At 36.9% G+C, this 26,128-nt stretch overlaps 1 protein-coding gene across 1 annotated transcript in view; it reads left to right on the top strand.

The window, feature by feature from the left end:
• Positions 1–26,128, top strand: part of GYS2 (glycogen synthase 2) — a 53,769-nt gene that overhangs the window by 5,240 nt on the left and 22,401 nt on the right. The window contains exons 2-11 of the mRNA XM_055318956.1: positions 3,966–4,147; positions 7,930–8,121; positions 10,611–10,793; positions 16,904–17,048; positions 19,494–19,611; positions 19,794–19,914; positions 22,211–22,317; positions 23,463–23,522; positions 24,439–24,517; positions 25,299–25,412. Of these exons, the coding sequence (XP_055174931.1) occupies positions 3,966–4,147; positions 7,930–8,121; positions 10,611–10,793; positions 16,904–17,048; positions 19,494–19,611; positions 19,794–19,914; positions 22,211–22,317; positions 23,463–23,522; positions 24,439–24,517; positions 25,299–25,412 (1,301 nt within the window). The remainder of the gene's footprint in view (positions 1–3,965; positions 4,148–7,929; positions 8,122–10,610; positions 10,794–16,903; positions 17,049–19,493; positions 19,612–19,793; positions 19,915–22,210; positions 22,318–23,462; positions 23,523–24,438; positions 24,518–25,298; positions 25,413–26,128) is intronic.

Raw genomic sequence — 26,128 nt, 5'->3', positions numbered from 1 at the left:
GCTTATTTTATTGTAAGAATACAGTATAAAATACATATAGCATACAAATATGTGTTGTTTCTGTTATCAGTAAGGTTTCGGGTCAATAGTAGGCTATTAGAAGTGAAGTTTTTGGGGAGTCAAAACTTGTATGTGGATTTTGGACTGCATGCGGTGTTGGCACCACTAACCACCACATTGTTCAAGGGTCAACTGTATATCCTTGCTATACATAATATATATTTAGAATAATACACAATATATTATATGTATTATAATATATTATATGTATGTGTGTGCATGAGTATATATGTATATGTGTGTGTGTGTGTGTGTGTGTATAGCCTTATTTTAGCTGGTATCCACATTCCATACTGCTTTGGAATCCTAATTTTAGCAATATCAGCAGTGTTTCTAGATGAAAACTTGGGGTTTTTGCTATCTCCATGGCATATGCCATGGGACCTCATCTTTTCTTTCTTATGAAAGGCCTGATACTTTGCCCTCACACTAAAGATAGCTCCCATGCTGTTGCAGGAAAATATAGATCAATAAGATACAAAGTACATGTTTGAAAGTGAAGGGTAAGTCCAAATTCAATGACCTACACTGGTAAAACAATAATTCATTAAAAAATATGTGTTGGGGAACCTCTGGCTTATACTCCAAATTTGAAAATAGGAATTACCCTATTTCTATGCCATTTTACCTATGATTAGCATGCCAGGAGAGGAGATTGGGGTAAGTTTGGTATCCAGACAAAGTTAAACGCTGAGGGCAAGTAGTTGGCATACAAATATGGGGAGGACAGAAAGAACGTAAAATGGAGCTTGCATATGAAATAGTGGTAAGATGATCTCCTCCCAAAAAGTCTGTACATGAAGGAGTCTAGGGGGGAATGATTCATTTACCATTAGGCCTCAACCAATGTAGGATTGACTCTTTTTAAAAATTTTATGTTTTTATTCCTGATAGACTGAAAGAATGTATCCATAGTATTTATGAACACTCTAAGGCTAGCTGGGGACTATCTCTATCAAGTTTGAAGGCCTCAAATGGGAAAAAGAAGAAGCAAATTAACCAACAGCGTTTAACTTTGCATTTCAATTTCCACATCTAATCATTCTTTTTTTTTTTTTGAGTAAAAAATTTCTCTTCTCCTTTTTGTCCTTCAGCAAATAAAAATGTGTTTGCATTTACTCAAGTGTATTTGAATTTGAAACACATAGTTTAACAAACAAGGATGTCCTAAGATCTCTGGGCAAGATACATAGTTGCAAATAAAAGAGTTTTAAGAATAGAAATGTGAATCAGGCAATATAAATATGTGCCATCAGAATCTGGTAACATAACCCCCTGATAAGATAAAGGTGAAGGAAATAAGTCTACAGAAGAAATTATTTGAAAATTTTGCCTTTGCATGGATAGTAAGTATGAATAAAGCTTATATATGTTTAAATATGTTGCCAAGATGTGACTCATATACTTTAAAGAAAAATCTTTTGATTGTTCTTGCAAATTATTTCTCTAAATTTGTTTTCCTCCACAAATGGTTTTGACAGTTCATAAAATTTTCTGGAATTTGGAGAAATATTTAGGCATACCTGATGCTGGCATCAATTTATGTAGCCTCAGATTCATTATTGATTGCGTAAGTGAGTCACATTTGTCCTGGTCTAGTCTAGAAGCCTCTGCTTGCAGGGTTTACAAATCATCTTCACATGTCCCATGCTACTCTCATCACCTGCCATCTGAGTTGTGATTGAATGTTCTTATCGTTCTTTGTTCAAGTGATAGTTTTAAGTTTCTTTAAATTTTCCATAATCACAAAGTCTTTTCTTAGACATGAAGTTCTTAAAGACAGTAAGTTTATGTAGGCTCATGTTAAAATCGTTTGCATGTAATAATTACATGTTGTTGAGTTATATTAATGAATCTTGTTACTTATATAATAGTGCCAACATTTGCATTTTGTGGCTTATCTCTTAAATAGCAATTTATCACAAAGTATATTTTGAGTGGTTTGGGCTTAACAAAAAATTTGCAGATGGCAAATTCTAGCTTTTGGCCATAGATTGTGATTATTGGTATGACTATTTAAAGCCTAAATTACTGAAACAATGTAAGAGATGCAATTGCTATCGACCTGTATATCCTGATGAATTGAAATAACTTATGAAAACTCATAGTAAAAATGGGAACCTTTTTTTTTTTAAATACACAAGTAATAAAATCACTCTAGGAAACGGAATTAAAGATTGGTGCCAGGATCTGTTTGGCTCTGGAATTTCACACAGCATTTCTTGAGTTGTTTTCTCACCTATTGCCCATGGACTGAGAATTGCTCAAGAAATTGATTCAGACCATTTTCATATTCTCACACAAGATGGTTGCCTAGAGCCAGCACAAGATATCCTCCCTAAGTTTACTGAGGTCTTCTTCTCCTTGGTCCTCCTGCCTAGCTGTGGCCTCTCAAACCTTTCCTTTTAAATGCCTATTACTCTCCACTTGCATGCTATGCTTTCAACTTAGGGTCGTGGCTCTAACTCTACTCTTTGCCTAAAAAGTTTTTCCCCATGATAGATGCTTGCCTCATTTCTTCACCCTTTTAAATACTTACTCAAATACCACCTTTTCAATGCGCCCTATTCTGTGATACTGCTGCTACAACCTGCCTTTTGCCCCTAAACTAAGTAATATTTTATTCCCGCTGAACAGATGAGCTAATGGAGCCTTAGACAGATTGAGTTAACTAGTTCAATTTAAGTTGTTCCAAATTTTTCAGTATGAAAATGCTTCCATAAATATCCTAATACACATATATTTTGGCATTCTTAATTCCCCAAATGATTTTCTAGATGTAGACATGCTGAATCCGGAGTATCCATGTTTTTCTAGAGTATATGTATTTTTTGGCTCTGTGTTTTATTTTTTTTAAGAATTTATTTATTTATTTTACAGAGAGAGAGAGAGAGAGCAAGCACAAGCAGAGGGAGCAGCAGAGGGAGAAGGAGATGAAGGCTCCCCATTGAGCAGGGAGCCCAACATGGGGCTCGATCCCAGGACTCTGGGATCACATTCCAAGCCAAAGGGAGACATCTAACTGACTGAGCCACCCAGGCGCCCCTAGCTCTGTGTTTCAAAAGTCATGGGAGCAGTGCCAGAGGGGGAAAAATGAAAGACCACATGAAAATTTGTATGTGAGTCACTGGGCTTGACATGAGGGTTGGGCCAAGTATTCCCCTATTAAATGCTATCACCTCTTTTCTCTTGTCAAAAGGTGCCTTGTTGGGTACCTTCCAAGGTAAGTGGCTCTTTAGCTTGAAAGACTTATTCATAATTTCAACAGTGGCTGTTACTTGAACATACCCCAACCCCCTCTTGGAGCAGTGTAGGAGAAGGAGTAAAAGGTGACTACAGTTGCTGAGAGTGTGTGTCTTGACAATGGCTGTTGGAGCCACCTTTAACACTTCAGTGTAGATAGACCTTCAGGCCAAGTTCTGCTTTTACTACAGTCATCTTGTCAGATTACCTTGAAATGTTTGTATTTCTCGGCTGCTGTCAACCTGCTGCTCTATGATATGCACCCAGAAAAGGCTTTAAAATATGCATGAATTAAACCAAATAGTTACTATTTGTGTGTCCTTTAAAAAGCTTCTTTTAGAGGAGTGCCTGGGTTGCTTAGTCAGTTAAGCATCTGCCTTTGGCTCAGGTCATGATCCTGGGGTCCTGGGATCGAGTCCCACATCAGGCTCCCGGTGCATGGAGCCTGCTTCTCCCTCTGCCTATGTCTCTGCCTCTCTCTGTATGTCTCCGATGAAAAAATAAATAAAATCTTTAAAAAGATTTCTTTTATAAAGTTAAATAAACCCTTGTGCTTGATAAATCCTAAATGCTAACTTAAAAATAAGAACGCATTTCCATGCCTCATCACTTAAAATGAAATACTAACCTGAATGATAAATGGAACCTTTTCTTTTTAACAGTTGGTGGCATCTATACTGTGATTCAGACAAAGGCCAAAACCACAGCAGATGAATGGGGAGACAATTATTTTCTGATTGGCCCATATTTTGAGCATAATATGAAGACTCAGGTGGAACAGTGTGAACCTATAAATGATGCTGTTAGAAGAGCAGTGGACACAATGAATAAACATGGCTGCCAGGTAAGGGCTACCGACTGACACTCCACTCAGCAAGACCTAGGACACTGTTATGGAAGAATAGAGCACCATTTACATGAACTCACAATGGAAGATTATTTATCTACCTAGGAAAAAGGAGCAGGTTTGTGAGAAAGGTAATGAGCTTGTTTGTAAATAGGTTAGACTTGAGGCACCTTGTGAAAACCATCAAGAAATGTCTAATAGGATAACAGGTTTGGAGTTCAGCAGAAGGTAGAGGATAGAAATGTTTTGGGGAAAGTCATTTGTCTTTAAATTTTAGTTGACATTATGGGTATTGATAACAGCATTCAGTGGAAGTTTATTGATTAAGAGCAAATTTATTGAGCCAAACCTTCAGGAATGTCAACATGTTAGAACATCTACATTAAAATAAAAAACTCAGAGGTTGCGAAAGTAGAAACATAGTCAGTCATGCAGAATCAAGAGTGGGCAAGTCCTAATCCTCAGAACCTGTGCATATGTTACCTTATATAACAAAAAGATTTTGTAGATTTGAATCACAAGGTGAACAGATTATTCTGGATTATCTAGGTGGGTCCAGTGTAATCACAGGGGTCTTTATAAAAGAGAGGCAGGTGAGTTAGAATCAAAAAGAAGATGTGCCAATGGAAGCAGAAGTTGGCCTGATGAGCTTTGAAGATGGAGGAAGAGGCCACAAACCAAGGAATGCAGGTAATCTTTAGAAGCTGGAAAAGGCCAGAAACAGATTCCCCAAAGGACTACAGATGGACTGTGACTCTGCCAGAATGTTGATTTTAACCCAAAAGACCCATTCAGATTATTGACTCCCAAACCTGAAAGATAATAAATCTGTGTTGTTTTAAACCACTAGGTCTGTGGTAATCTGTTGCTATCACAATAGTTATAGGTCAAAACAAGGGAAGAGAGAGTTTCAAGTATAAAGGAGGGATTAAGTCAATGAGGGATTTAACTAAAGCCAATTGAGTTTAGCAATATTCAGGTTATTCATGGCAATCTTGCTAAATACAGCCTCTAGGGAGAAGAGGGTTAAGTCAGATTGCAGTAGGTTTAGGAATGAGCGAACAATTAGGAAAAAGGTACAGAAGTTGTGGCAATGATATTTTTCTATGAAGAAAAAAGATAATTAAGCAGTTTGGGAGTGATATTGTTTTGAGAATTAGTGTTTCATTAAATGTGAGATCTGATCGCATTTAGATGCCAAAAGGAAATACCCGGCAGATAGGAAGAAGTCAAAAGTTCAAAAGAAATGGACAAAGAGAGAAAGATCATTGAGAAGTGGAAAGGGAACGCAATCTAAAGCACTACCGAGAGGATTTTTCTTCCTCCTGTCACTCAAACAGAAAACAGGGCTAGGTGGCATCAGTCCTGGAGGTGACTATGTGATTGACTGAATTAATGATTGAATTGATGGACAGTGTGTCTGAAATGGATAAGAAAGGAAGCAAACCCAGAAAGGAGGAGATGATGTAGAGAAAAAATGAAGAGATAGGAACTGGAGATCTTGAAAAAAGGAAATAGTATATACCCTCGGGGAAACAGAGTAAGAGAAGTGGGGCATTGACGTTGTGGTCAAGGAATAGAAGTCTAAGATTGAATATTTCAGGGGAGGAACAGTTTGGGTTTTGACAAGGATAATAATGCAGCCATGAACATGGGTAGCTGGAATGTCATGGACATGAAGTTTTTTGAAGTCAATAAAGTCAGAAAACTATGACAAAAGTGTGTGGGATAAAAACCTGGATTCTGAAGTTGTCCCAAAAAAGGTGGAAAGGTAGCCAGATGATTAGTAGAATAAGGAAAGGTAGTATCCAAATATACTACCAAGTTCCAAAAATGTCTTTATACACAAATAAGTTTCAGTGTGATTTTAAAAGATCCAAACTTCCTTCATACTCATCCCAGGAATATAGTTTCTGGGGGTGAAAAAATAAGGAGCCTTCATTGAGATGTCTATAAGAGTAACAGGATCTACAAATATGCAAAGTTTAAGATGGTATATGCAAAGTTTAAGATGCAGAAGATTTAAATAAAGGGAACTTGAGGTCCCAGAGAACACCAGGAAAATAAATTATAGTGAGTGTAGTGTAGAGAACATAGAAAAGTAAGAGAGGGATGCATGTTGTACTATCAGGATGAAAGAATGAGTCTTTGGAAGGGGCTTACATTTGAAGCTCTCATGAAAGAAGAGGGAGATGAAAGTCATAATGGTGTGACAAGTCTCAAGGTTCTAAAACTTTTTTTTTAAAGATTTTATTTATTCATTCATGAGAGACACACACACACAGAGGCAGAGACACAGGCAGAGAGAGAAGCAGGCTCCACGCAGGGAGCTGGACGTGGGACTCGATCGCAGGACTCCAAGAACACACCCTGGGCTGAAGGCGGCACTAAACCGCTGAGCCACCTGGGCTGCCCAAGTCTCATGGTTCTAAATGGATTTCTGGTGTAAGGATTTTTCCAAGTCACAGCCAAGGACTCAGTGGAACTCAGAACAAGCTAGCTTCCATTCTCTAATGTTAATGCTTCTCTATGATCTCAGCTCATTGTATCATATGTCATATATTAGGCAGTCAGCAACTATTCATTGAATGAATACATAAATCAAGGAATGTCCTAAAGAGAAAACAAGTAAAAAGGAAAACTCAGTCTGAGAAGGGAAGAGTCCCATGATAAATACTCATTACAATGAAAGCAACTGACAGATAATGGGGGTCTTTCAGAGTTGTCCAAGGCTAGATGGGAGAGATACCATCATGCATTTCTGAGTCCTATGGAAGAGAATGATGATCAAATGGGTTTGTAAGCTCCCCGGATTCAGAAGTCACAGGGTCAATGACTAAGCAATGTGGACACATCCAGTTTACTAAAGAGGCCTGGGTACCCAATGAAGGGCTCTTAGCTTTTGCCAGCTTCCAAGGGTTTGAAGCGATTTATGGAGATGCATACCATGTAATAGGAGAATAAATATAGAATAAAAGTTAAGACAAAAGAATGAGTAAATTACTCATTCAGAAAAAATAGAGGCAAAAAAGAAAGTTAAAACTTAACATATACAAGTGATTATATAATTATGATTAGAAAAAAAGTGAGATAGCCAATACATTAAAACTTGCACAAGATAAAATAAGAATAAAAATTCAATTTGAAAATAAAACAGGATTAGACTTTGAGCTGCTAGATTAAAGAGATACAGTTATCTTGGGCAATATATTTAGTTAGGACACCTGGCAGCAACCATGTTGGGAAACACTTTATGTCACTTTTTTTTTATAGGAGGAATGAGAGAATCATTTACGTTTGTTTATAGAAACAGATTTTTCTAGCATGGAATATTATAGAAACAGATATTTCTAGCAGATTTTTCTAGTATAAAGTAAAATAAGTAACACTGTAGACATTATATCCAACTGCAAGTTGAAGATACAGAGTAGTTCACCTTAGTATTCTATCATAAAAGCATAGACCATGATATTAAATCTTAAAACCATGAGCTCAAGGTCACAGGAGAAAGAGAAAGGCAGAGATTACAGAGATCTAGATACTTCATCTTTAAAATGACCAAATTTAATGAAAGATAAGAATTTGGAAGTTTAGATGAATGGATGCAAGCCCATTCTATCTTCAGGCTCAAATATCAGATGCTTTGTGTTACCACTACAGTTCCCTGTATAGTTTGCACTGTCTGCCGTTGAGTTCTAAATAAAGTTTATCTACTCTAAGCACAAATACCTTTTTCTCCCTGGTATAACTGCAAAGCCGTATGTTCTTTAATATGGCAGGTGCACTTTGGAAGATGGCTGATAGAAGGGAGTCCTTACGTGGTGCTATTTGACATAGGCTATTCGGCTTGGAACCTGGACAGGTGGAAGGGTGACCTCTGGGAAGCATGCAGTGTCGGCATCCCTTATCATGACCGAGAAGCCAACGATATGCTAATATTTGGATCTTTAACTGCCTGGTTCTTAAAAGAGGTACAGTTTATTGTATAGACATACTATAGAGGAGAAGCATAATTGTGCTCTGTGCCCAGCAATGATCCTGTGATTTTTAGATTAAGCTAAATAAGATGATGTCATTATGACTGTCCTAATACATTTCAAAAGAATCTGAGGAAATATTCAGCCTTCCTCTAACTAAATACTAGCCTTTGGAACAGGTTAATAATTGTGCTTATTAGCATGTACCACATGTCAGATTTAAATAGAATGGTGTGTATAAAACAACCCATTATATTGCCTGATACATAGAAAGTAATATATATACAAGCAAAAAAAAACAGTATACATCATGCACTATGCACATGAATTCTAGACTTATGGGAGTAAAAAATAGCTTGAAATATTTGGTGTTGTTTATGCATGGGTACTTGTGCTACTGCAGTGGCTTTTGGATATTTTCATCATTTTCTAAGGGTTGAAGTGATCTCCTTAGTTGCGAAGGATCTGTTAGCAGTGAAATATCCCCCCAAAAAAACCAAACCTCCCCGAGTCCGCCCAAGTCCCAAGAGCTTTAGGTACCAATTCTTGTGAAATGAACCAAGCCTGCGCTCTCAAGTTCTCAAAGCACGGCAGAAAGATTTCTTTGCATTTCTTGCATTACCTCAAAATGATTATGCCTAACTTAAAAACCAGATGGTGAGGGAAGAGCATCCTTAGCAAAGTGAGGATATAGTCTAAGGATAAATCACAGAACTATATGTTGGCAGTGTGTTCCCTTGACCACCCTTTCTTGCTGATGAAGCCATATTCAATAGTCACAAAAGGCTGCCTTGAGGTGAAGGGAAAGGTGAAGGGGCAGTAACATTACCTTGTTTTGGTGACAGAATAGGAGAACAGGGTGAGGGTGCTAACAAGATCTGGCTTAATGGCAATAAGCAGTCTTGTTTTAGCATTGGTTGGTGGAACCAATTTTTCTTCTGCAAACTGCCTCCCTGAGCCACTACCCCCAGGGCTGAGGCCAGCCTCTGTGTGCATGTGTGCGTGCATGTATATGTTCATGTGTGTGCTTGTATGTGTGTGTTTGTGTGTCTGTTCTCATCCTTTCTGCTAAAGGAATCTAGAGAAGAGAGAAGCAAGAAAGTGAAAGCCCCAATGTTCTCTGAAGTAAAGCTATTACAGAAACAGAATTTATTTTTTATTCAAATGGCAAATAAAGACATTGACAAAAATCTAAGGCACTTGGGCAAGCCTTATTTTGCTGTCATCTCTCGGCTATCACTGATTTGTGCAACTGTTAATTACTGTAAGGAACTTTTTCAAGAGCAGGTATTTTAAACTACAAAGGTCCAGCCTAAGTCAGTGGTTTTCACAGAGTATTTCCATAGGCCACCACCAGCAGCATTGGCTGCAAACTTAAAAGACATGCAAACTCCTGTCCCCAGCCCAGAATTAGATCATCTGGCAATGGGACTCAGATACCTGTGCTTGACCAGCCTTCCAAGTGACACCGATGTCCTCTCAGTGCGAGAACTGCCTTCTTGGGTGAACTCTCCATTTCCCAATTCTCTGCTCAGTCTCCCTGAAAGTGCATGTTTTGCATTATCAGTTCTACTCCCTCATTGAGGAAACAGGCAGTCATAAAGGTAGTGAAATGCAAATATTAAATTTCTGTAAGGGTGAAACAAGGTAACTTTGAGGCAAGGAAACTGATGCCCCATCTAGTTTTAGAACTAGACTGGGATTAGACCTGGGTCCTCGGCGTGTTACTAAAATAGAATTTGCCTCTAAGCAAATCATTAACCTTCTTCTACCCATTTCCATTTTCTTTTTTTTTGTTTTGTTTTGTTTTTTTTTAATTTTTTTTTAATTTTTATTTATTTATGATAGTCACAGAGAGAGAGAGAGGCAGAGACACAGGCAGAGGGAGAAGCAGGCTCCATGCACCGGGAGCCCGATGTGGGATTCGATCCCGGGTCTCCAGGATTGCGCCCTGGGCCAAAGGCAGGCGCCAAACCACTGCGCCACCCAGGGATCCCCTCCATTTTCTTAAATAGTATATTAAGGTGCTTTTGGCTTCAAAGAACAGAGAATCCAAATAAGACTGACTTAAAACATGAAGTCATTTATTGTTTATTTCAAAAGAAGTTTGTAAGTAGGTAGTGCTCAGTGATTCGGCTGCTCAGTGTTATCTTCAAGGATATTATTGCTATTATCCATTCATCCATTCAACGAATTTATTGAGTGCCTACTGTTCATTTGTTCTCTTAAGCCCCTCTGTACTTACAAAAATAAATCTGATTCATTACCGAAAGGGAGGATTATGCCACAAAAATATGTGGGCTTTTTGAACATGCAGCTAAATCCTATAAAACAATTCTGCTGGCTAAATCTGCATACTTCTTGCTTAGCTCTCTTTAAATTTTGCAAAAATTTATGGGCACGATAACTTTCCTTATGCTGTGGGCCATGGTCAAGATCAAGCTTTACCAACAACTCTTCTAAATGCTTCTTTTCTGATGTAGGTGACAGATCATGCAGATGGGAAACATGTCATTGCCCAATTCCATGAATGGCAGGCAGGAACTGGGCTGATCCTTTCTCGAGCTCGGAAACTTCCCATTGCTACAATATTTACCACTCATGCCACACTGCTTGGGAGGTATCTCTGTGCAGCAAACATTGATTTCTACAACCATCTTGATAAGGTAAAAAGTCCTCCCTCCTTCCCCCACCCAACCACCTTTCTTTCTGATCCTTGAACGTGAGGGATGAGAAGTATTGATCTTTACATTTCCATCTGCCAACCAGATGGCAGAAATGCCCTTTTAATGAATCAACATTCATGACAAAGCCTCCCTTGAGGTGACAGAGAGTTGATGCAGTTTAATCATCAGAGTGCAGTAGAGCGTAGTGATGACAGGCTGGATGTGTATCTACTTTGGAACAGTAAAGCCAAGATCCAAAGAGGCACAGCAGGTGTAAGTGGGTTGGACTCCTGTGTATGAAGCTAAGGAAACAGTGTGAGGGTGGTGGATCCACACACAGCTCAGAGTGGCAGCTAGACCCAGTGTTCTAGGCGTACAACTCTGGGTCTTCCTCTCTCTTTCAAGTGAACAGATGATCAGATTTCTCCTGTAACCCTGTGATGCATAGGTGGACTTGGTGTGTGGGTTGAGTAAGACAGTTCTTTAAAACAGGGTCCTTGGTGACCAAATAATTGGGTTTCCTTATCTTAAAAGACTGCCCAACTTTATGACCAAGGTCATTCTGTTTTGACGTTTTCTTTTATTTGCTGAGTTAAGTCAATTAATCTGACAGTTAAGTCAGATTAATAAAATTATACCTTTTATATCACCATGTCAGTGATATCAACAAAGCATTTGAATACCAGAAAGTCGGGGTTTTATAGACTTGGTATCTATACTGCCAATCAAATGAACTTAGCATTTTTGGGTTCTGTTTACTGTCAGGAAAATTAGGAAGTTGGAAAGTTGATTTCTAAAGATTTCTGTGGTTTAAAAAAGTTCTAAAATTCTATGAAACAGAATATGTGTGTGTGTGTGTGTGTGTTTGTAATACATGAACACTTAGTTAATGGTAATGGAAAGCTTTTCTACTATCCCAGAGATGTTTTGAGTGTAGGAAAGCTCTTTCTGACAAACTTTAACATTTGCAAAGCAATATGTGGTCCTAAAGAGAGCTTTCCTATGAAAAGGTCAGTCTATCCTAAAGGTCAAATTGTAAACATAAGTTGTACATTTAAAATAAAGTCATCAGAAAGTCAGATCAGGGAAATTTCCTGACAGTATATGATAATGATACACTAATAAGGTCAAGCCACTGATCTATGATAAGCTCAGCAATCTTGTTTTCTAGAAAAGAATAGACGTGGATTTTTGTGAAAGACAAAATATTGGAGAGGCATATCAAATATTTTACTTCAGAACATCTAAGACCATTATATAGTAACAATTAATAAAAACAACTAATAAAATTCATTAGATAATATTAGTTGTTTTTAAGTAACAAATGATTATAGTATGTAGTTACATATTACAATATTATCCCTTGGACAAAAGGTTAGTATTTATACCATTTTATCTTCAAATATGATGTATCTTCCCATTTTAAGGCTCTTCACTGGTTGAAATGTGTGAGCTGAGTCAGTCCCAACCCATCATTCTAGTAAAATATCCTGTCCAGCAGAGTGACTAGGAGATCACAAGTAATTAGGAACTAGATTTGTTTTTTTTTAAATTATTTATTTATTTATTCATGAGAGACAGAGAGAGAGAGAAAGGCCAAGACATAGGCAGAGGGAGAAGCAGGCTCCACGCAAGGAGCCTGATGTGGGACTTGATCCCAGACCCCAGAATTACAACCTGAGCCAAAGGCAGATGTTCAACCACTGAGCCACCCAGGTGATTTTGAGTTAAACTCATAATTATTTTTCACAGAACAGGCCCCCATAATCATTTCCTACAGATCCTTCTCACCCTATGCTCACAGTAGGTTTAGAATTTGGATGTTATATAATAAATTAAATATATAATGTATAATATAATTATGTGTATATTATATATATGCATGAAAACTTTTTAAACATTCAACATAAGAAAAGAGTCATAATTTAGTCTTTGATGCAAGTCCCAGAATCAGTTGCAGTAAGCTTTGGCTCAGGCAAGTAAATATGGGGGAGAGATAGGAACAAGAATGAAAGTACCTAACTTGTATAAAAAGAGAAAGAGTAGAATTATTTTACTCAAAAACTAATTGCCACGTGAAAACATGCTCTGTTAAAAGTCAATTCACAGGACTTTGATGTTGGTTTAAGTTTGTAGTTAAATTTGTTAATGAAAATAGCAACTTGGGGATCCCTGGGTGGCTCAGTGGTTTAGCGCCTGCCTTTGGCCCAGGGTGTGATCCTGGAGTCTCAGTATCGAGTCCCACATCAGGCTCCCTGCATGGAGCCTGCTTCTCCCTCTGCCTGTGTCTCTGCCTCTCTCTCTCTCTCTCTCTCTCTCTCTCTCTCTCTCTCTCTCTCTCTGTGTGTCTCTCATGAATAAATAAATAAAATCTTAAAAATAAATAAATAAATAAAATAGCAATTTAATCATTTTCAGCCAGTGTATGAATATTCTGAAACTCTCCAAGAAGATATGTTTTTAAAAGATTTATTTATTTATTTGAGATGCGGGGAGGTGAGTGTGAGTGGGAGGGCAAGGAGGAAGCAGAGTCTCTGCTGAGGGTGGAGCCCTATCAGGGGCTCAAAGCAGGACTTCACTCGAGGCTCCACCTGGGGCTCCACAGGGCTCAATCCCATGACTTGGAGATCATGACCTGAGCCAAAACCAAGAGTCGAAGGCTTAACTGGTTGAGCCACCCCTCTCCAAGAAGATATTTCCAAATTCATTCTTATGGGTCCAGCCATTGACTAGTTTTCCCCTCAACAATAAAGGCGATAGGAATGCCTGGGTGACTCAGTGGTTGAGCACCTGCCTTCGGCCCAGGGCATGATCCTGGAGTCCCAGGATTGAGTCCTACATCGGGCTTCTTGCATGGAGCCTGCTTCCCCCTCTGGCTATGTCTCTGACTCTCTTTCTGTGTCTCTCATGAATAAATATATAAAATCTTAAAAAAAAAATAAAGGTGATATAACTATTGCTTTAAAAAAAAAGACCAATAATTTTCTTATGATGTGGCCTCTTTTCTTGATGGCATTAGGATTTCCTGGATGCAAATGTAAGGACAGTGCTGTCTGGGATAAAAAAAACTGTGAAAGAAAATCATAGACAATCGCTTGATGGATTTTAACTTTTCCATCTGACCAAATTTTGAGCTCATCACCTTAATCATAGAGTTATCCTCCATTGTCACTGGATGTTGCTTTACTGACTAATATGTACTTTTCCTCATTTTTTGTTCTTTAATACACACTTTCCTGAATTTAACAAAAAGTAATGAGATACATGAAAATGTAGGAAAGTGAGATTCATTGTCAAAATAACCAGGGTCAGATATGTTAGATGTTGGAATTACCGGACAGAGATTTTATAGTTAATTTTTTAAAGATTTTACTTATTCATTTTGAGAGAGAGACAGCATGCACGAAGGAGGGGGGAGGACCAGAGGGAGAGAGAGAGTTCTGGGCTCAATCCCGGAACTCTGCAATCATGACTTGAGCTGAAGGGAGGCATTTGACCAACTGAGCCACCCAAGTGCCCCCCCACACAGATTTTAACAGACTATCATATGCATGTGGAAAAGTGGACAACATGTATAAACACCTAGAGTTGCCGTAAACCACAGGTGTGGCCATGCATACCATAGGCCTGCATGGTAAGGGGACCATGGGACCAGGAAAAGGCACATGCCTGTCTTCATTGAGACCTTTCACAGGTTCACCAGGCCTCTGCTGTCCTTCCCTTAAATATTTGAATACTTGGTTTACTCATTTAGAAATCCTATTTTCTTATCTCTAAATGTCTAGATGTTAAACGCTGTCCCATATGTGAAATCTTATTACTCTCTACAATAAAACCAACAACAATCATAGTAACAATAGCTAAAGGTATTGAGCACTTTCCATGTGCCAGGCACTTTTCTAAGCATAAAACATTTCATACTTTTTTCAGAGTTATCTTTCCTATGCATAAGCTGTCTTTACCATATGATTAAATGAACCCTTTCGGTCCTTTTCATTGTACATAGGACAAAGGCCAACTTTCTAGCCTTGTCTGTCATCTTCTCTTATACCACTGCTGCAGTCATATCAGATGCTATTTCCTACACATGCTATTTGACTTAATATATGTGTTCTTTAGGGCAGCTAATTTTTCAATCCAAAATAACCTTCCTCAAATTAAACTTTCATGTCCCAGTCCAAATGCCATTTTATTCATCCAATCAACTTGGAGGTACAAAGATTAATAAGCTATGGTCCTTCCCCTTGAAAGTGATACTGAAGGTGATACTGACGATATGAACACTTGCATAGTAAGAGATACATTTCTCTATTCTCAGCCAGTGTGAATCAGTCCCACTCTGATCCTATGCTTTCCTCAGGCACTTACTCATTTCTACTTAATTTTAACCTGTTTTCTCACTAATCTATAAGCTCTTTGAAGGCCACAGAAACAATGAATTACTCAACAAATATTGGTTGAATGAGAGATTTGGTTGAATAAATGAGACCAGTCAAATAGAGCTCTTAGGAAAACTTCAGCTGATCTATGGATGCCACAGAGAGCTATGTTTCAAACATTTTCACAGAAATATTACAATATTACAGTTAAGAAAGAATGCTCTAGGAATTTCTTTGTTTTAATCTCTAGAATCATATAATGAGTCTTTTTCAGTATTTTTTTTTCAGTCTGTTTCAGTATATGGTGCAGTAATCGTTGGGACTGACTTGTTGGTTGAACTGGAGTCTAAAGGATAGAAAAGCAGAAGAGTGCACAAGCTTGGAGTCAGCCTGATTTGGTATCAGTTCAGGGCTCTGCTAAGACACCTAATAGGAATGTGATCTTGGGCAGGTTTCCTAACCTTTACAAGCTTCAATTTTCCCCTGCATAAAATGAAGACAAAATACAAACCACAGTTGGTTTATAAGGATTAAATATGATACATGCTTAGTACAGTGTTGAGCTTCTAACAATCTTTATTAGAGAATGCACCCTGCTAATATAATGCGAGTAACCTTATATACTTTTCTCTCTTAAACACTGCTAGTTTCATCTGCAGCTATGTGAGACATAATGTTCAGCTAAGCAATACGGCAAAAGCCCACAACTGTTGCCAACTATTTAATTAATTGTTTGGTGCTTGGCTTATTGGTTTTTGAAGTTCTTTTTTTTTAATTTAAGTTAAGATACCCAGGATATCTTGTGGATGATTGCACAATCTAACACACCAGGCAATTAAAGTGATAATAATTATCCTTATTTTCAATATAGAGCTTAATGTCGCCTTTGTTTCTTTGTTTATTGGAAAAATCAGATAAGGACCTTGGGGAAAGGAATTAGCTCAATATTTGTAAGATGTAAGGTAAGTAAATATTAAAATACCAAAAAATTAAGAATTCTATGTAATTATAGCAAAGCAAAACTATTTACTTAAGGGATTAAATAGCAGTTTAGAAGCAGAAGTGAAGTGAATAATACTTTTTAAAGCATGCATAACTGTGCATTTAGTAATAGGTTTAATAAAAAGTTATTACTTTTTTGTGGTTATAAAACTTTACGCAGAATTGAGGAAAAACAATATGGATAATATATGATTTTGTTTCACTTGTGTAGAAGGATCAGTATAGCTGATCCTTGAACAACACAGGTTTGAACTGTGCGGGTCCATTTATATACGGATTCTTTCAATAAATATATTATAGTACTGTAAATGTGTTGTCTCTTCCTTATGATTTATTTAACTAACATTTTCTTTTCTCCAGCTTACTTTATTGTAAAAATACAGTATGTAATGCACATAACATACAAAATATGTGTTAATCAACTGTTTTTTATCATTGGTAAGGCTTCCTGTAAACTGTAGGCTATTAGTAGTTAAGTGCTGGGTGAAGTCAAAAGTTAAATGGGGATTTCTGACTACACCAGGGGTCCGTGCCCCTAACCCTCATGTTTGTCAAGGATTGATTGTATGAGCAAATGTATATCAAATGTATATATGTTTTTGCTTTTTCTTCCTTTTCTTTTCCTTTCCTTTTTTTCTTTTCTTTTTCTTTTCCTTTTTTTTCCTTTCCTTTCCTTTCCTTTTCTCTTCTCTCTCTCTCTCTCTCTCTCTCTCTCTCTTTTTTTAACAGTTTAACATAGACAAAGAGGCTGGGGAAAGGCAGATTTACCACCGGTATTGCATGGAGCGGGCCTCTGTCCATTGTGCTCATGTATTCACCACAGTATCTGAAATAACTGCAATAGAAGCAGAACATATGCTAAAGAGGAAGCCTGGTAATTATCATCTCTGAATTCGTCACCCACCTTTCAATCCTAAATGACATTGGAGTCTAAAACTTTTGTTTGAAACAAAAAAGTATAAACTAATAGAGGAAAAATGACATTCACTGCTACCACCCAAATCTTTGCATGTATTTTAATTCTCAATGTCAGCTCTGTTGTAAAACCAATACTGAGCTATATCCAGAACATAGTGGTGTTCCATCTGTGCTTGTTGAATAAATGGGTTATGCTAGAAATGGGCTTATGCTCTAGGGTTGTCACAGTGACCTGCTGTGTGTAAAGCAAGTTAACTTTTTTATTTTAAGGAAACAAAATTACAAAAAAAATATCAAAAATGTGTGTGAGAATATTCCAGTCCTACATCTTGTGACATTGCATCATTGATTCTATTTAGTAGAAACTTATTATTTTACTTCCCCCATGACCTTGAAAGCTTTTCTGAGAGCTATCCCCAGACCTACCAGAGGTTACAATGCTGAGAGGCATGTTCATAGAACATGATTCTATCACTTGGTCACAGCTGATTGGTCTAGAGGTAGATACCCAGCCTAAAGATTGATTCTGATTCTGATTCTGGCCGATCAGAATGCTCCCACAGGAGGGAGTCTAAACAGATGGGTCAGTATGTATGCACACTTGTAGAATAAAAATGTCAGCTCTGGAACTTTTGGCAGTGTCCATTTTTCTTTTATGTTCCATGAGATGCAAAAAGGCTAAATTAGGGGGGCCTGGGGGCTCATTTGGTTAAGCCAAAGACTTTTGATTTCAGCTCAGCTCACCATCTCAGGGTTGTGAGATGGAGCCTGGATAGGACTCCACGCTCAGCTGGGAATCTGCTTGAGAGTTTCTTTCTCTCCCTCTCTGCCTGTCCCTCCCTCATTCGTGCATGTATATGCACATTCTCCTTCTCTCTCTCTCTCTCTCTCTCTCTCAAATAACTAAAGTCTTAAATTTTTTGGTTTTATTTTATTTTATAGATTTATTTATTTATTTTAGAAAGTGAGAGTACAGGGGGAGGGGCAGAGGGAGAGTGAGAGTCTCAAGGAGACTCCACATTCAGCAGAGAGCCAGATGCTAGGCTGGATCATATGACCCTGAGATCACGACCTGAGCCAAAATCAAGAATCAGATGCTTAACTGACTAAGCCAACCAGGTGCCCCCAAGTAGCCTTGGTTTTAAATCCTATCTCTGTTACTTTGTAGTTTCTTGATCTTGTGCAAATAGCTTAACTTCTCTATAGATCAGTTCTTCACTTATAAAATTGGGATAGCAAAATAACTTACTTCATATAGATTTATAAAAATTAAATTAATATTTATCAATTACACTAGCATCTAGCACAAGCTAAGCACTATATAATGTTAAGGAAAGAGAAATACATTATAAGAGGGGATTGTTTACTATCCTGATAAAACTATAGGAATTATTCACATGAGGGCTTTCACTAGAAACCTTGACAAACTAAAATTGACTCTGCTGTGGAGTATAGAATTTGTCCAATTACTTAGTAAAAAAGCAGAAGAAGTGGCAGTTTGTTCTTGTTTTTAAGAAAACTGACCAAGAAGTCTGGGTTGATTTTGTTGAATCATTTCAAAATATAGATTGTTAACTGTAAAATATCCTTCAAAACAATGGCATATTTATAATTTTAGCTCAAATCTCCTTTGCAAAAATGCCCATTGTCATGTGTCACGGGTTTTTTTTATATAGCTTCTTTTTAAATTTTAATTTGTTTTTGCTGCTACTAAATGCAGCAGCCCATGTATTCAAGTCACTAGGTAGTTCCCATCTTGTACTCTGAAGAGTCTCTATCTTTCTTGTCACAAACTAATAATTATTCTTGAAAACCAAACATGTCCTCCTACTTGAGTAAGCTCTTCTGGGAATTAGAAAGAAAGGCATGACTTTCCACTTTTCCAAGTGAACAGAACATTTCCCACACTTTTGGTCAAAATAAGATGCTAAGAGGTAGTTTAGTGTACAGCGTGGTTAAAGACACAACATGTGGAGGGAGACTACATGGATTCTACTTCTGACACTTGTGTTCTTGGACGGATACCTTAACAACTCTGTGCCTATGGAAATGCAGATAAGAACACCTGCTCCATTGGTTCTTGCAAGGATTAAATGAGTTACACTATAAAGTGTTTAGAGTATTAAGAGCAATAATAAGACATCAATAAATGAAAACTATAATAATCATTATTAGTGCTTTTAATTAGATGTTTCATTGTACAAGTTAATGTTATTTTGGTCACTCACTCCTAATTTCCTATTTCAATAATCTATTGTGATGTTTTATGAATTTTTGGTTCTATGATAGAAACTAGAAGTGTTAAGAGACATCTAATTTTATGTATCTAAACAAACTATTTTTCTACAATGATACCCTCTCTCAAAAGATTTTTGCCATGATATTATTTTTGCTTTTCCAGATGTAGTTACTCCAAATGGCCTGAGTGTTAAGAAATTTTCAGCAGTACATGAGTTTCAAAATCTACATGCCATGTACAAGGCCAGGATCCAAGATTTTGTTCGAGGTCATTTCTATGGGTATGCTCTTCTTTATTTAAAAAAGAAATAGCGTGTGTTTTGGGGACCTATGGCATAGAGAAAACAAGACTGTTATAGTAAATGTTTGTCTTTCCCAGCTCTCTTTGAACTTTAACAGAATTCATTTGTACATTTTGTTGCTGTTGCCTTATTTCATTTGAAACTGTTTTGTTTTGTTTTAGTCATCTGGACTTTGATCTTGAAAAGACTTTGTTCCTTTTCATTGCTGGGAGATATGAGTTTTCAAACAAAGGTGCTGACATCTTCCTAGAAGCCTTATCCAGGCTTAATTTTCTGCTGAGGGTAAGAACGCTCTAGTAATGCCACACGATACTTTTACAGGAAGACTTTCTTCTGTGGGAAGTAAAGAACTTTCTGGCTTCTTAAGAACTTTCCAAGAGATATGTGGTTGTGAACACTTACAATGTCAACCTTATTTTAAAAATGGCTCTAGTCTTTCAGTTTACAGGTTGGGATCACCACGTTGTTCATTTGTTTATCTGCCTGTGTTATCAGGTATTTTAAAAAGAGAACCACAAGATTATTGTGATATATTTTAATATGACATTATGACATTCCTTCCCCTGTCCCAAGAGTTAACCAGCTGAAAGATAAATATGAAAAAGTCAAGCAAATGGAGAACAAAATTTGATGTTTTTAAAACTGATAAAGACTTTAATGGAAGATGTGGCTTGGTATATGGCACCAATAGGCTTCCGGATATTGAATCTTACTATTAGACCTAGCTATCTCACCATATTGCTGTCCTCCCTCAACCAAAGAAGGCCTTCAGAGGAACCTGTGCCGTACAGCTAGCAACCAAACAATTTCTCTCCATACATCAGGGCAGCCATACACAAACTATTCCTCTCCCTACTCACCAGCCATACCCCCTCCCTAAGATTAACAGCCTTCAACTATGAAACCAGGAGATATCTCACCACATGGAAACAAGGAGGGGAAAGGAGGTTCCTACTTTCATGCAGATTCAGTTTTTGCTCAGGAAGGTGGGACTTAATATAGCTTCCCAATTAAGCCAGCAGTAAAACCTGTGCCAAAAGAAGCAGCTATACAAAATGGTACCATGTAATAGCTAGTGATTAAAATTATTGGCTTATATTCTAATCCTATCATGTAGATATAGAATAAATTACAATAAGCTACAGGAGACCAGTGTAGAATTTCAATCTTACTGAGATACCAAGACAATTTAAACTTTCCTGAGCTCATACTCTTCTCCAGTTAATATTTTTCCTTGGACATAAATTTATTTTGCTTTAGAGCAGATATCGTACCAAGTATACTAAAAGATTCACTGATACCACTTAATAAGGAAATAATACATTAATAAAAATCCAACTCTAAAATAGGACTGAAGACCACATAGATTATTCTAGGATAGGCTAGAATAATCTTATTCCATTATTTCCTGGTATGTATCTATTCAACAAGCTTTATAGATGGACTCAAAGTTATGTCAAACATATATCATGTTTAGGGACATGATTAATCAATTTATCTATACATTTATTAAATAGTCACTTTATTTTTAAATATGAAAAAAAGCCAGTTGCTATTCTAGACATCAAAGATAATTACAATACTTGGAGAAATTAAAAGAAAATATTCTCTTTCATATAGTACATTTATTCTTTCATAGCACATTGGCTTCTCTTGAAGAGTTTCCTATTCTATGACTCCCATAGATTTTTTAAAATAGAACGTAATTAATAGACTCTTGAAGGGGCCACAGAGTATGTGGTGCCCACACTTTGGAGATAGTCATTTCCAGACTACATGAACATTCATATGTTCATGGTTTTAAGTAAGTTTATGCTTCCATTCTCACGACTGGATATATCATTTCCTTCTGAGACATGCTAGGGAAGGGGGAAAGCAAACAGAGTATAGAATCAAAAAACACCAGTTTTAATCCCAACTTTACCAATAATCTGTTGTAGGAACTTAGACAATTGATACCCTCATGCCTCTCTTTCAGTTAGTAAGATGAAAAGAGAGCCATCTATTGTGCACAGTTATTGTGAGGATGGGGTTAAGTTATGCATTTAAAGCATCCAGCACAGTGCCTGCCACACCAGAAGTGCTGAGCACATTTTCCTTTGCTTGTTCCTGGACTTTAAGACTAAAAAACCAAAATGTAGCATTATGATAAGACATGTAACAGGAAAGTGTAAATACTCTTTTTGTGCAAATCAAAGTGAATAAAAACTAGAAAAAAATAGAATGAAACAAAGCTAAACTCCCATTAATTTTCCAGTATGAAATTTTAAAGAAAAATTTCACAGAAAAGCACTATGATATCACTAGCCATTGTTATATATTTTAGCTGCTTAATGAAAATATTTTATGTTTGAATTTTCAAATTGTTAACCAGCAGTTCTCGACTGAAAACCAGATTTAAATTTCTGAGTAAGCTTCAGGAAGGTGGGTTTAATGTCTCTGTAAATCATAAATAAGTATTCCTTTTATCTAAAGATAATTTAAAACACTATATACTTTTTAAAGTTTAAAGTCTATCTGTTGACGTTATCTTTTATCTTTGGTAGTTGACTTGTTATGTTTCCTAATCCCTCATTAGATGCATAAAAGTGACGTCACGGTAGTGGTATTTTTCATTATGCCTGCCAAGACAAATAATTTCAACGTGGAAACACTGAAAGGCCAGGCAGTGCGGAAACAGCTATGGTAATCTCATGTTTTGTGAATGTTCGCAAGCAATAAGTGTAAAGAGATTTTTTTGACATGCATAATTTCTGATATATGTCCTTGAACTGTTTTATTCCTTACAATGATTATAGCACAAGGAGTGCTTGACAGCCTTACGATGATTATAGCACAAGACACTTAAGTGTCTGCCTTCAGCTCAGCTCATGATCCTGGGGTTCTGGGATTGAGCCCCACGTCTGACATCCTGCTTAGCAGACGGTCTGCTTCTCCCTCTCCCTCTGAGCTACTCCCCGTTCCTGCTTTCTCTCTCTCTTTCACAAATGAATAGGTAAAAAAAAAAAAAAAAAAAAAAAGTAAAGATTATTACAGCACAAATGCTACTTGTTTCTCTTCTTATAGGCTACTATGTCAGATTATGTAGTGCCTATCAAACTGTGTTACTATAAAAACTTTGGAATGAGCCACCATGGATGGATAAAGCTTCTGCAGCAATCTTTAATGATGGGTTGAATTTTTAAAAATTTTATTGTGAAAAAAAAATTTTAATGTGAAATTTTTAATGTGAAATTCACATTAAAATGTTTTAATGTGGGATCCCTGGGTGGCGCAGCGGTTTGGCGCCTGCCTTTGGCCCAGGGCGCCATCCTGGAGACCCAGGATCGAGTCCCACGTCGGGCTCCCGGTGCATGGAGCCTGCTTCTCCCTCTGCCTGTGTCTCTGCCTCTCTCTCTCTCTCTCTCTCTGTGTGACTATCATAAATAAATAAAAATTTTAAAAAATGTTTTAATGTGAATTACACAATAAAGAGATTTGTATAATGACTCCCTACATGCCCATAGCCCAGATTCTACAATTATCAATGAATTACCCATCTTGTTACACCTATACTTCCATCCACTCCCCCGCCCTGCTGTCCACATTTGCCCTAATTTCATCAAGTCAAAAAATGTCAAGCTCTGTGGGCTGCTCAGTGTGTTCTGGTGCCTCAGCTCTGGAGATTTTAACTCAGGCTAAACTGGCAACTAGGAAACACAGTAGAGGAGGTTCTACAAAAGAGGCCTGTAATTTCAAAGAATATAGTGACAAAACATCAGCATGGCCATGGCAAACAAAGATTTTGAATTGGGACCCTATTTAAATTAAAAATCTTTCAATTCATACAGGGACATTGCACATTCTGTAAAGGAAAAATTTGGAAAGAAACTCTATGATGCATTGTTAAGGTAGGTGCTGGGAGTACTTAACACTTCAAATATTATAGGGTTTCCCTATTCAAATTTAACAACTTAAACGCTATAATGTATTTCTTTTAATCCAGATGTAAAGGAATGAGTAGCCTTTGAATATGTATTATATCACGTGAACAGATCTTGTTTTATCCTTCATCTGACAAATTCTTAAGATAGGTTGTACAAATGAGAACATATTCACATGTGCAAATAGGTTCTAATTCAGTGGAACTCTCATTCAGGGTTAATATATCAATGTGAAACTGAGGAAGATTTCATGAGTTTTTTAAGTCAAAATATATGTTGACTTTATATATTAAATACACTTATATATTAAATTAAAATATTTAGTAACATTAAATAATGTTAATTAACCTATATTTACTTAATGAATAATAAACATTTAAATATGTAATAAAATAAATGAAATACAGATGTATAAAATCTAATCAAATCAAACTAAAATGTATTATAAAATAATGATTATATATAAAATATATAGATTATGTTATAATATGAAGAGAAAGCTCTGCTGTCTCCTGACTGATGATGGCAGGCATGCATCATTTCCTTTTACCAGTTATGTCACTTAAAGATCTTTATGTCACATAAAGATAGATAGTTATGTGCACTTTAGAACATAGTACTCAAGAGTAGGCAAAATATAGTGATATTCTCCTTCTGATGGTTAATGTTAATACTTTGAAAATGAATTTTAATTTTCTTTGATGCTATTGAAATTGTTTTTTTTTATCAAACTTCTTTTTAGGAATTTGTCTATGAGCTTCATCAGGAAACACGTTTGCTTTATAATTATTTTTAAAGTGTTTAGAACGCTGCCTGACACATAGGTGGCATTAAATTCGTGCCAGTTATTTTTATTTTATGATGAACATTGTTTTCCCCACAGAGGAGAAATTCCTGACATGAACAATATTCTGGATCGAGATGATGTAACAATTATGAAAAGAGCCATCTTTTCAACTCAGGTAACAAAGAGTGCCGATCCCTTCCCAAGTTTGTTCAAATCTTTTTAGATCAATATTTTAATTTACTGGAATGAGCCAGTTTGGAAAATGTACAAACCTGAGAACTAGAGAAGTCATTCTTATGCATTCACCTAAATGATAACTTTGCTTTATTTTCGTTTATGAGTGCTTCTCAGGGCTCCTTTAAAAAATGTCATGGAACTTATCTTGTATCCACTTTAAAAATTTCTATTTTTAGAAAGAAACCAATATATCTTTTTGAAAAACTGTGTATATTGCAATGGCAACAAAATTGTCCCTAAAATTTTCAAAAAGCATGGCATTTTGAGTCATGATAGAGAAAAGGTGAATATCTCTCGGTTGAGCGGACATTGCAAAAATGCAAGATAGGCATGTGCCAACATCTTGTCATAACAGTGAAGCAGCAGGCACCGTCAGAGGACAGCCCTGCTAGAAGGACCCAGGAGAGGAGTTCATCTTAAGATTTCAGGACACATTCATTTCAAACAAGTCCCAAAAGCAGTCAAGAAGTGTAGGCCTTTCTTATAGTGGCTGCAGGTGAGAAACAAAAGTATCATGTGTTCACAATATCTGAAGAAAGTTCTTCAATCTATTATCCTTCTCTGGAACCCACGCAAAACTTAGTCACCATCATTAGTGTCATCCCACAGGATGGAAGGCATAAAGACTGGTTGACATGTTGCCAATGACCTATTGTTGACATTAGTCACACTTATTAATTCTTTTCACCATTGACATTTTCTTTCCTCTATGACTTCAGCGACAGTCTTTGCCTCCAGTGACCACTCACAACATGATTGATGACTCCACTGATCCCATCCTCAGCACCATTAGACGGATTGGACTTTTCAACAGCCGCTCAGACAGAGTCAAGGTAGAACTAATTGTTTACAGAGGGCACTTCAGAAGGATATAGAATATACTTCTTCAGAGCTTATTAGAAGCTTCCTGGGTTTGTTTTGACACCCATTAAATGATATTCCTAAAAAAAAATTAATTCTGTTTCCTGTCTTGGGTAATTAACGTGTAATGATTGTTTTAGTATCATTCTCAACATTGTACAATATTGTCGGTAAAAATAGGGAAATTGCCTAATTTTTAATGATATGAATGTATTCTAAGAATTACTTTAATTAGTGAATCTCTGAGATGAATATGAATTTTCTTCTTTCTTCCTGATAAGTTCAATACTATGAGAAGCCTCCAGTTTCAGAGAATGTGGCTAATGATATTTTTATAGAATTTTCTAGAGGCCAATTCATTGTTTTGATGCTTGAGTTTGTAAATGATTAAGCACAGTGTGAATTGTGTGAATAAGACCTGGTTTCTGCCACTGTGGAGCTTAGTCTCTGTGATGTGTCCTGAGGGTGTACTGGGTTCCAGGCACAGTGCTAGGTGTGGGACATAAAAGGGGACATGTGAACAGACAGTTGCTTATCTCTACTCAATTCCATTCACCAGTATTCCAGATCACATTGTCATAAGAGTTTACCAAGCTTTTCAAAGGTCCCACTTTTTCTTCTTTCTTTCACCTTTAGCAGTTGACCTGAGAATTCAATGAGTTATAAACCTTCAGTGACCCTCAAATAA

This window comes from Nyctereutes procyonoides, unplaced genomic scaffold (genome assembly GCF_905146905.1).
Source record: "Nyctereutes procyonoides isolate TBG_1078 unplaced genomic scaffold, NYPRO_anot_genome, whole genome shotgun sequence".
In the NCBI taxonomy this organism is placed as follows: domain Eukaryota; kingdom Metazoa; phylum Chordata; class Mammalia; order Carnivora; family Canidae; genus Nyctereutes; species Nyctereutes procyonoides.
This window is presented reverse-complemented; position numbering and strand designations above follow the sequence as displayed.